General features: G+C 43.3%; 1 protein-coding gene across 1 annotated transcript in view; it reads right to left on the bottom strand.

Annotated features, from left to right (window-relative positions):
• Nucleotides 1-12232, bottom strand: part of ank2b (ankyrin 2b, neuronal) — a gene marked incomplete at its 5' end in the record, with an annotated part of 109875 nt that overhangs the window by 9904 nt on the left and 87739 nt on the right. Inside the window, 4 exons of the mRNA XM_080451935.1 lie at nt 10231-10291; nt 10800-11034; nt 11136-11288; nt 11555-11686. Coding sequence (XP_080308061.1) covers nt 10231-10291; nt 10800-11034; nt 11136-11288; nt 11555-11686 — 581 coding nt within the window. The remainder of the gene's footprint in view (nt 1-10230; nt 10292-10799; nt 11035-11135; nt 11289-11554; nt 11687-12232) is intronic.

The following is a 12232-nucleotide window of genomic DNA, read 5'->3' as shown; positions in this document are numbered from 1 at the left end:
CTTCCCCAACTCTTCCTCACTTAGAGTGGTTTGCAAAGTTAACATCTTTCCAGTGTGTGCTGATTCGTGGTGTAGCTTTTCCTCATATGCAGATATTGCTTCTGATTCTGATCTAGTTATCTTTTGACCATCTGTTTTGAAATGTCCGTCCTCAATCTTTGACTCATTAGCTGAAGTTAGTAATGGGTCGACAAGCCCTTCGTCTCGAGCCAGTGGAAGTTGTTCAACCGTTGAAACAGGTGTCATATGACTCAAATGTTCTGCTTCAGAGACTAAACACTCTTTCTGCTCCAAACCTAAATCTGACGCCTCTTCTGAATCAACAGATTGCGGCGTCCATGGCCTTAGACTATCATCAATGCAGTAATCAAACGGAGTTGGTTCAAACTCACTGTCTGATGACAAAGACACAGGCGAAGATGACATTTCTTCAGGGCCAACATCCACAAAATAGGATGATAATATTCTCATGAATTCGGGTACAGGTGAGTCAGGCAACAATTGTCTGTACTCATTGACAGATGATATGGATTCAGGTGAGGACGGCCTCCTCTCAATTTCAATGGCTCTTGATGACGTGACAACCACCTCGCACTCTGAATCTGAACTCACTGAGTCGGGTGAGGATGACCTGTGTGTTGTCCATGTGGTGGTGTATTCCACCAGTGACACAGTAAATTGAGGGACAGGTGAGTCTGGAGATAGCTGCCTGTTTTCAGTATGCTCATGTGTCGATTCTGGGGAGGAGACTCTTTGGTCAAGCATTTGCATAGCTGACTCAAGTGACACAGGTTGATATTCAGATTCTGACTCGGGTGATAGAGGTCTGTCTTTCTCAGCCTGATCATCTGACGTCAAAGATTCTGGAGATGTTGGCCTATGCTCAGTGGACAAATGTTCCAAACCCAAAGGCATGTAATCTATATCTGATACAACAGATTCTGGTGATGACGATGCAGACCTAAGTGATGTAATGCAGACTGATAATGTGTTTCTAAATTCAGGCAAGGGGGAATCTGGGGAGAGTGCTCTAAACTCATCAATGGATATGTTAGATTCTGGTGATGATGCCCTCATTTCGGTCAACATGGCTGATTCAAATGACGTGGGATTGTAGTCTGCGAGGGAATCTGGGGAAAGAGGCCTATTACCATCCACAGGATCAGACACTGATAGAACCCCCAGGTCATCACCCATCTCTAGACCTGCCTGAGGGACAGCTCTTTCAAAGCTAACCTCTGTCTGTCTGTATTGGGTGGTTGGCGAATAACTCATGTGTTCAATCATTGGTGGTGGTGAATGCACAGCTACTGTGACAGATGTGAATTGCGGGCTAACAGCAGACAGTTTTTCATGATCAACCTGGGTAGTTTCTATTGTAGAAACTAAGGATATTTCTGAAACAGGTTCTGTGGCAGAGTCACTATAATTGGTTTGAAATCTTTCTTCTCGATCTAGTTCATTGTATTCAACAGTTTCTACATACTCTAATGTGCTGCCAACGTATTTCATAAACCCTGTTTTGCTACTGAATGTTTCCCCCACATACTGAGGGTCATGCACTTGAGAAATCAGCTTCCACATCTCAGCCTCATAAACCAGGTTATACTCTGCAACCAGAACAGCTGATTCCTGTGATGATGTGGCTAAAACTTCAGTGGTTGATTTAGCAGTCACTGGGATGTTTAGTTCAGTTACTAATGATTTCGGTGATAGTCGCAATTCATCTGCCTCTGAATCAATGGACTCAGGTGACACTGGTCTCTGTTCATTAACAAAAGACTCCACAGTTGGCACTAAGTCATCGGAATCGGAATATTCATCCGGTGTTAAATCTCTCACAGTCATGGAATACTCTACAATGGCCTTTGAAAAGTCAGGTATTGGTGAGTCAGGGGAAAGTGATCTGTATTCATCATCGGATTTCACTGACGTGGGGGATTGTGGTCTGCTTTCAATGAACGACACATCGAGCAAAGAAGAGAACATGTCTGACGTTACGGACTCTGGTGATGAAGACCTATAACCAGTTTCCATTGTGCTAGACTCAAGGAAACTCTGTGTAAAAGCAGGAAGAGGTGAATCTGGAGACAGCTGCCTATGTTCATCAACAGATCCAGTAGATTCTGGAGATACTGACCTGATATTTCTGAGTAATGTCAGCATCTCAGGTGACATGGGTTTGTATTCTGTCAATGATTCAGCTGATAATGGCCTCTCTTCCTCCTCTGATGTAACAGATACAGGGGAATCTGGCCTATGTTCAGAATCAAAAGTTACAGACGTCAAGTATTCACTTAATATGTACTCAATATCGGATGCAATTGACTCAGGTGAGGTTGATCGATACGTGTTTGTAATACATTCAAGTATTGCCTGTCCGTATTCAGGTATGGGGGAATCAGGTGACAGAGCCCTATATTTATCCCCAGATGCTATCGAATCTGGTGATGAGGGCCTGTCTTCATAGAATATGGATGTCTCAGACATAGACTCATATTCTATATCTGAGCATAGTGATTGAGGGGAGGTGGATCTGTGTCCAACAGTGGATAGAACAGGTTCAGGTATTGCTAGTCTGAACTCAGGTATAGGTGAATCAGGCGACAGAACCCCAAATTCATCTCCAGATGCAACAGAATAAGGAGATGTTGGTCTGTCCTCAAAAAGCCACGGAATGTACAAATCTGACTCCAAATCCATGTCAGAACCTATTGAGTCAGGTGATACAGATCTGTATCTTACTGCTGACATACTAGGCTCAGACTGTATGTACTGAGGCAGAGGGGAGTCTGGTGACAAACATCTGTATTCATCAATTGATGCCACAGATAGAGAGGAATCTGGTCTGTACTGAAATTCAAAGAGTTGAGAAATTAGAGGGGCAAATTCTATCTCTGAAGCTACTGATTCAGGTGATGAGGACCCGTATTCCATAGCAACAGCATATGACTCTGGTAATATGTGTTCAAACTGAGGTATGGGGGAATCTGGTGAAAGTCTTCTGTGTTTATTAACTGAGGACATTGAATCAGGAGATGATGCTCTCTCTTCAGAGAACATTGTGAATGTTAATTCAGGTTCCATCTCTAAATCAGAGGACAATGACTCAGGTGAAGAGGACCTGGTTCCCAGATGTGACATGATAGACTCTCGTAGTGCCTGTCTGAAATCAGGAATGGGAGAGTCAGGGGATAGAGGCCTAAATTCGTTCAGTGATCCTGTTGATTGAGGAGACGATGATCTGATAAATGACAGTAACATCACTGATTCAGGGGAGAAAGGCCTGTACTCTGACTCAGAATCAGGTGACAGAGGTCTCTCCTCGACTTCCGAAATGAATGACTCTGGTGAATCTGCTCTATCCTCAATGCCAATTGTTGAACACAACAAAGGTGCATACTCAATATCTGATGTAACAGATTCTGGAGATGATGGTCTAAAACCAACAAATGATGGAAGTTCAAGTAACCTTGTTCTAAATTCGGGTACAGGTGAATCTGGAGACAGGGCCCTGTATTCATCTCCAGATGTTACAGAATTAGGAGAGGAGGGTCGACCTTCATCGCATAGTGCCGCTAAAGACATAATCCTGTGCTCTATATCTGAACAAACTGATTCAGGTGAGATGGATCTGTACCCTGCCGTTGAAGCTGTTTGCTGAAGAATAGCCTGTCTGAAATCAGGTATGGGGGAGTCTGGTGAAAGTCTTCTGTGTTTACTGACTGATGCTATTGAATCAGGAGAGGATGCTCTCTCTTCAAAGAACATTGTGAAAGCTAATTCAGGCTCCATCTCTGAATCTGAACATAATGACTCAAGTGAAGAGGATCTTGTTCCCATGTGTATGATAGCAGAACTTTGTACTGCTTGTCTAAACTCAGGAATGGGAGAGTCGGGTGATAGAGGTCTAAACTCATCCCCAGATGCAACAGAATAAGGAGATGCGGGTCTGTCCTCAAAAAGCCACAGATTATACAAATCAGCCTCCACATCCATATCGGAACTTATTGAGTCAGGTGATACAGATCTGTATCTTACTACTGACATACTAGGCTCAGATTGTATGTACTGAGGCAGAGGGGAGTCTGGTGACAAACATCTGTATTCGTCAATTGATGCCACAGATTCTGGTCTATCCTGAAATTCAAAGAGCTGAGAAATGTGAGAGGCAAATTCTATTTCTGAAGCTACTGATTCAGGTGATGAGGACCTGTATTCCATGGCAACAGCATATGACTCTGGTAATACGTGTTCAAACTGAGGTATGGGGGAATCTGGTGAAAGTCTTCGGTGTTTATTAACTGAGGACATTGAATCAGGAGATGATGCTCTCTCTTCAGAGAACATTGTGAATGTTAATTCAGGTTCCATCTCTAAATCAGAGGACAATGACTCAGGTGAAGAGGACCTGGTTCCCAGATGTGACATGATAGACTCTTGTAGTGCCTGTCTGAAATCAGGAATGGGAGAGTCAGCTGATAGAGGTCTAAATTCATTCGGAGATCCTGTTGATTGAGGAGAAGATGATCTGAGATGTGACATTAACATCACTGATTCAGGTGAGAAAGCCCTGTCCTCTGACTCAGAATCAAGTGACACTATATCTATAACCGACTCAGGCGACATGGATCTGCACCCTGCATTTGAAGCCATTAGTTGAAGAATAGCCTGTCTGAAATCAGGAATGGGAGAATCAGGGGAGAGAGCCCTATGGTCATCTCCAGATGCTATTGAATGAGGCGGAGATGGCCTCCCGTTAACTGAAAATAAGAGTGTGTCCAAAACCTCCATTTCAAATTCTGACATTACAGAAAGAGTTGACGATGGTCTGCTTCCAGTCATGGACATGGTTGATTCTACATAGTTTGTATACTGTGGTACAGGAGAGTCTGGTGACAGAGATCTAAACTCATTGACTGATGTTGTTGATTCAGGAGATGATGCCCTAATCTTTTCCATCAGCATCATTGACTCAGGTGATAAGGGTCTGTACTCTGGTATTGATTCTGGTGTAAATGGTCTCTCCTCAGCCTCTGATGCCACTGATTCAGGGGAATCCGGCCTATCCTGAGCACCAGGATAGACTGTTTCATCAGAAATCAATGGTGCACACTCAATATCTGAGGTAACTGACTCAGGGGAGGAAGATCTACATACACCAAACATAGAAACTGATTCCTGTAAAACTGGTGTAAAGTCAGGTATTGGTGAGTCAGGAGAGAGAGGCCTGTGTTTGTTCACTGATGCTATCAATTCAGGAGATAGTGACCTAAACTCAACAGGATACAATGTAGTGTCAAATAACTCAGTTTCAGTGTCAGATACAGGTTCAGGTGATGACATTCTATGACCTGAAAATGAAGGTTCAGGGAGCGAGACTGAATACTGGAGAATGGGTGAATCTGGAGACAAAGCCCTATATTCATCCAGGGACTTCACTGACTCCAAGGAATCAGATCTGAGAACAGCCAGTGATCTCAGTTCATCAGGTGAGAGGGGTCTATACTCTGACACAGAGTCTGGTGACAGGGCTCTACCAAGCTCTTTCATATCCGTCTCAATCTTTACATACTCTGTCCTTGTTCCGGCATATTCGAACACTCCAGTTTTGCTCATGAAAGTTTCTCCTACATACTGAGGGTCGTTAATTTGAGAGATCAGCTTCCAAAGATCTGCATCATACACTAGTCTGTAAACTGGTATCTGGATCACTTTAAACATTGGAGCAGCAACTGCAGGCCCTTCTCCAGGCTTGAGCACAACAGAGTCAGGCGAGTCTGGTCTCTGCTCTGTAAGGGCCTCTGAAGCTGAATGTCCATATTCAATATCTGAGAGCACTGATTCTGGTGAAGAGGATCTATACGCAACTGTGTCCGACTCAGTCATTGGTAGTTTAAAGTCAGGGATGGGTGAGTCAGGTGACAATGCCCTGTTTTCATTTACAGATATTACTGAATCAGGTGAGGAGGGTCTATCTTGACTGAAAAGCCATGGGCTGCACAATTCGGTCTCTGATTCAACACTTGACAACACTGACTCTGGTGAGGTTGACCGAAGAGCAGGCTGCACAACTTCAGCATGTGAAGTAAAGAATTGGGGAACAGGAGAATCTGGTGGAAAGGCTGTAAAATCCTCAAAAGACGCTGGGGAATCTGATCTGAAATGATCTATCACGTTAAGCTCGTCAGCTGACAGTGGTCTAAATTCTGACTCAGAATCAGGTGACATTGGTCTATATTTTTCCATGATAGGCTCCTTGTCATTTTCTGTGTACATGGTTGCTCTATATTCATCACCTGAATCTGGAGACGAGGGTCTGGCCTCATAGAATAATGATGATGATGAGATATCCCCATATTCTACATCTGAACATAATGACTCGGGTGACGAGCACCTATATCCTCTGCAGGAAACTGCAGACTCAGGTAAAACCAGGCTAAACTCAGGAATGGGTGACTCGGGTGAGAGTGCTCTGTATTCATTTCCAGATGCTATTGAATCAGGAGATTCTGGCCTCTCCTCAAAAAGCCTTGAACTGTGTAAATCAGACTCCAATTCCATATCTGACAATGACTCAGCTGATGATAACCTGTGATAAGATTTAAAGGGTTCAGACACAAAATACTGGGGAATGGGTGAGTCTGGAGACAACGCTCTGTTCTCATCTAAACTCCTTACTGACTGTGGAGAATCTGCTCTCAATTCAGCCATCAACCTCAGCGATTGAGGGGACATGGGTCTATATTCTAAATCAGAATAATCTTCCGGTGACAAATGTCTTTGTAAAGGTCTAGGCTCTGATCGTAGGCCAGCACGGTCATTCACGTCTGTCATATGTGGTTCAGTTTGAATATACTCTATCCTACTTCCGGCATATTCAAAGACTCCTGTTTTACTCATGAAGGTTTCACCGACAAACTGTGGGTCACGGATATGTGAGATCAACTTCCAAAGCTCTGCATCATACACAAGTCTGTATACTGGCACTCTGACTGCTGTTGGGGATAAATCCATATGACGTTCATGCATAGGGGCTGTAGACTTTACTGGTATAGGTTGGTCTGTAATGCCATTATCACACACAGTTTCTGATGATAGAGGTGACATATGATCTGAAGATTCAGCTACATTTGACACTTTCAGCTGTTTTTCTATACTAGATTCAGGTGATACTACCTGACATTTTGTAACATCACTGGCAGTTTCACATTCAGTTTTTCTTGATTTCTTAGATTTTCGTCTTTTCACAGTTTTTGCCTTATCAGTTATCAGGCTGGGTTTTGTCTCCTCTGTTTCTCCTGGGTAAGACTCATGAGATACATCTTCTGTTAAATAGTCTAATACAGATGTAACTGTCTTAGTTTCTTTAGTCAGTATATGTGATTTAGCATCTAGCTGTTCATTATTGAAAGTATGTGGCATTGCAGATGTCAAATTCAGAGGTATGGGTTCACCAGATGGCAATACATTTTCAGATTGAACCATCTCAGTCACAGAGCCATATTCAGCCAAAGTTTCCAAATGTAAAATCGACTTTGCATCAACCTTTCCTGACGACAGAGCTTCTGGTGACTCTGACCTATCCTCTGTGCTTACTGAGTCAAGAGCCATTGGAATATATTCCGTATCTGAGGATAACGATTCAGCAGATGATGGTCTGTGTCCTATTTCTGCAAGTACAGATACAGATTGTGATCCTCCGAAGTCAGGTATGGGTGAGTCGGGTGACAGTGATCTTTGCTCTCCAGCTGATGCTACTGATTCAGGTGAAGATGGTCTATTTTCAAAAAGTAATGCAAGAACTGGAATTGGATCATCTCCTCTGTCAGAAAATACAGATTCTGGACTTGAAGATCGATAAGCGGTCACTAAAACCACTGGGTCAGATTGCCCATATTGGGGAATTGGAGAGTCTGGTGACAGTGGTCTGTATTCATTGACTGATGAGACAGATGTAGGAGATACTGTTCTCATATTCACCATTGAGATAAGTGACTCAGGTGACAGTGGCCTGTAGTCAGGTAAAGATTCAGGGGAAAGAGGTCTGGTTTCAGAATCAAGTGTAACTAGTATGTCCTTTGTTAATAATGCTGTTACTTCATACTGTGGTTTCTGATCATAGTCTATTCCATGTCCAGCATACTGAAATACACCTGTTTTACTATGGAATGTTTCTCCTACATACTGTGGATCATGGAGTTGAGAAATCAACTTCCACAGCTCTGCATCATACACAAGTTCATACTCAGGCACTTGTATTGCTGTAGAAGGTAAAGGTAATGTGGACTCGGCTGCTTTTGTATGACGTTCTGAGGGATTTGAAATGACATCAGATGAAAATAACTCAGAGTTAGGAGATGACACTCTGCCTTCTGCCATCGACATTGCTGAGTCAGGTGACATAGGTTTGTAGTCAGCTGCAGACTCTGGAGAAAGAGGTCTTTCCTCTGTTTCCTCAGTGTCGGACACAGACACAACAACCCAGTCATCATCAAACTCAGAGATTGACTCGACAGGTGATGGGGATGCGTCTTCTGTAGGTAATTCTGCTCTGAGGTCTGGTATGGTTAAGTCAAGGGAGATTGTTTTGTATTCTGATGTATACAGCAATTGATCCTTTTTTAAAATGACAGACTCTGGTGACAGTACCCTGTCCTCCATGTCAAAAGTTAAAGACTGAGATGAAATGGATCTACCACCACTGTAGTCGCTGTCTGGTGAAAGTGGCCTTCCAAATGGCTTTTTGTTTGGAACCATTGGTGTCAATGACCTTTCCTCTGTTTCAGATGTTTGCAACGTGGATGTAGCATCTGTTGCAATCAGCAGGGCTTGTCCTTCCCATTGAACAACAGCGGGTGGAAGGGGAGACAAGGGCCTAAACTGAGGTATAGGGGAGTCAGGCAATATATAACTTAGTTCCTTTGTTGAAGATATTGAGTCTGGTGATGAGGCTCTACTCTCTGTCAGTAGTACTGACATGTCAGGAGTGGATGGACGATTCATATGTATTGCTGAGTCGGGTGATACCAACCAACACTTATCGGCAGATGTCATAGATTCAAGAGATGATCTATCAGATGACCTTTGGAGTTCAAGAATGTACTCTGAGGCCAATTCGGGCGATGGGGACCTATTTAGACCTGATTCAGGTGTCAGGGGCCTACAGGCCTGTTTATCGTATATTGATGTTGAGGACTGTGAATCTGCTGCCTTTTCTATATAGGCTATATCTGCATTTCGAGTTCCATCCTGCATGAGTGGTAATGTTATCTCAAAACTATACTCAACCCCTTGCATGAGAGATTTGCCTGATTGAGGATCAACTACTAGAGGACTTTCTAGCTCCTTTATGGGCTTGGCAGTTGAGTCATGTGACACCTGAATGAAGGCTGTTGAGACCATGGAATTCGTTGTTTGAACCACTGAAATTGGACAGATAATACGGGGCAATGTTTGTAGTAATGTGGTAGTATCATTTGCAGGCTTACAGGTTTGGGAAATGGCTTCATAAACCTCTGTAACTTCAACAGCCAGCTGAACTTCATCCATCCCCAATGTAGCTTGGATTGACTCTTCACTGGATGTGTCCTTAGCCTCCAGCGGTACGCTTTCAGTATCTGAAGCCGTCAAATCAACGTCAGACCCATAAAGGACACCGTACAGTCGACGAGTTACTTCATTCAAATGCTCCTCTGAAAGAGCCTGTCTTATGGTTGCTGGTTGGGCCTGCTTAGATTCTAATCCAATATTAGCAGCAGTGAGATGTTCACCAGGCAAAGACAATATTTCAGTCCTAACTTCATGTGTAATGCTACTTGTAAAACATTTTGCTGAGATGCTCTCAGTCCCCTTCAATTCCATAGCCAGTTCACTGAAATCTGGTTCAGCCTGATCAGACTCTGTCAAACTATCTCCAAAATCCGTCATGGACAACGGGCGACTTTCACATACACCTGTTCGAGAATGGTTGGATGACTCTCGCCAAGTCACCGGTGACAACCAATGACTGCCATATTCAGGACGGGTCATCTGTAGACACTCCAAGCTCCATCCCTCTCCACCCACAGCCCCTTCCTCCTCCGCCACCTCTTCAGCTGGCTCAACAGTGGGATACAGAGGAGGGGTAACCTGGCCAGATAATTTGGGTGCCCCTTTGTACACAGGATCTATCACATGGGACCGGAGCTGGTAGGGGGAGGTGCGGTACAATGTGAAGAAAGGACTTACTCGTTTTAGATTTCCCTGATGTACCGATTCCGTTGCTTCTTCACAATCTCTTTGCGATGTGCTGAGAAAAGAGAGTTTGTAATGGTTAGTCCCCACAACAGATACAAAATATTATCAGTGGATTTCTTTTGTTGCTTTTTCCCCGAATACACATGTGTGTGTTGTCACTGCTGTTGTACCCTACTGACTCACCTGCCAGTGAGGAGCCCCCACCGGGAGGACGTAGAGCCTTCGCCCTACTCCTCCCGCCCAACACTCCCTGCTGACAGGTGCCTCCCCAGTCTATAGGATTATGTCCAGTGATATCACCCTCCCGCCCCGCCTTCCCTCCCCCGAACACGGGCCAATTGTGTTCATAAAGACGCTCGACAAAAAAAGAAAAAATAGACGCTCGACAAAGCCAGATGCACCACGGTGGATTCCAACCCACAACCTCTGTGGTGGTGGGCAGGCACTTTACCACTGCACGACCGGAGCGCCTTCTCAAGGTATCTTAAAACCACAAAACATCCCTCCACACCACACCTCAAAAAAATTGTCATGCTCATTAACGATCCCATTATACTTACTATGTTATTTCCATTTCTTTTTGCCGTTTCTCCTTCTGAGCATTTCTCAGGAGGCCTGTTGCTAACGCGTCCGTCTCTGACCGTCCCGTCGTCTCCTGGAGCGATGACAAGCTGGAGGACAGGTCCTCTGCTGACACCATGGGTACTTGTCTTCCAGAGCCTGGACTCCTGGCTGTGGATTCTGAACGTCTGCCTGGCCTGGGACTGTCAAAGTCCTCATGAAGGGCAGAAAAACCTAAGAAGTGGTACAGTATAGTGATTGGTAAATCATTTCTCTCTAGATACAATTGTATCAATTGTATCTACATCAAGCCAACATTAGCTTATGTACAGTACCTTCACTATGATGATCCAGCGCTATAGTTCTCTCTATTTCTGCATAAGTGTGTGATGATGTCTCATCCTCTGTGGACTTGGTCATCTTGGTTTCAATGAGGTGAACAATGTCCATTCGATTGATCTTTGTCAGTCTTTTTATCAATGTATTTTCTGTGGAAAAATGATCACAAATTACCAAAAGGGATATCATTGTATCAAAGATACCATCTTTTTATGTTTTTTTTTTAAAATAAATGAATGCCCCATTTTATACTTTGTAGTACGACAGTGCCCCACAAAGTAGTGAAGAATTGTCAATCTACAAATTCACAATGCGTTGTGACGTGTGTACAGTAGATCAGATTTTTTTTTGCTAGTTTGGACAAGTTTTAAAAATGTTATACTATCTATGAATACTATCTATCACTATCACAAACCTGTGCCATCTTTTCCTTCCCTTTCTGTCCACAGTCTCAGCAAGGCATGGCTCTGGTCCTGTAGTGAGTTGGGGTTCTCAATCCTTATCAGGTTTATCCTCTCCTCACTGAAGTCCAGCTCACGTGCAAGCTCTTTGGGGAACAGAAAACAAATGGTTATAACACCAAGGAATGTTTTGAATACTCCTCAACATCTCAAAGTTGTCATCATATGTGCATGTTTGCTTGATATAACACATGTTGACATGATTGTACTGCATGTACTGCAGTAAATTAGGTTTTCAGCAGACACAAGTGCGCTGAGCCCTGTTGCTATGTTGTATTTCCACTAAACAATGCCCATTAAACTATGATTTTATATACCTGCAGCTATTTTTAGATCCCAGATGTTTTCCACCTGCACAAGAAGCATTTCTGCCATCCGTAGTGACTATCCATTGCACATTTTTTAAATGATGCACCAGATGTATATTGGACTTTTGTATATTTTAATTTATTAGCTTATTAGCTCTTTCCAATTCTAACTCTTTCTGTGACTGCAACATTTGAGAACTTCATTTCACCCTCCTGTAATAATAATATTAAACTTTATTTATATAGCACCTTTCATGACATGAATGCAGCTCAAAGTGCTTTACAAACAATAAATAAAGCAGAAGTGCTTTACAGAAAAAGCAA

The sequence above is a fragment of the Gymnoscopelus braueri genome (genome assembly GCF_963280865.1).
Source record: "Gymnoscopelus braueri genome assembly, chromosome: 15".
Lineage (NCBI taxonomy): Eukaryota > Metazoa > Chordata > Actinopteri > Myctophiformes > Myctophidae > Gymnoscopelus > Gymnoscopelus braueri.
This window is presented reverse-complemented; position numbering and strand designations above follow the sequence as displayed.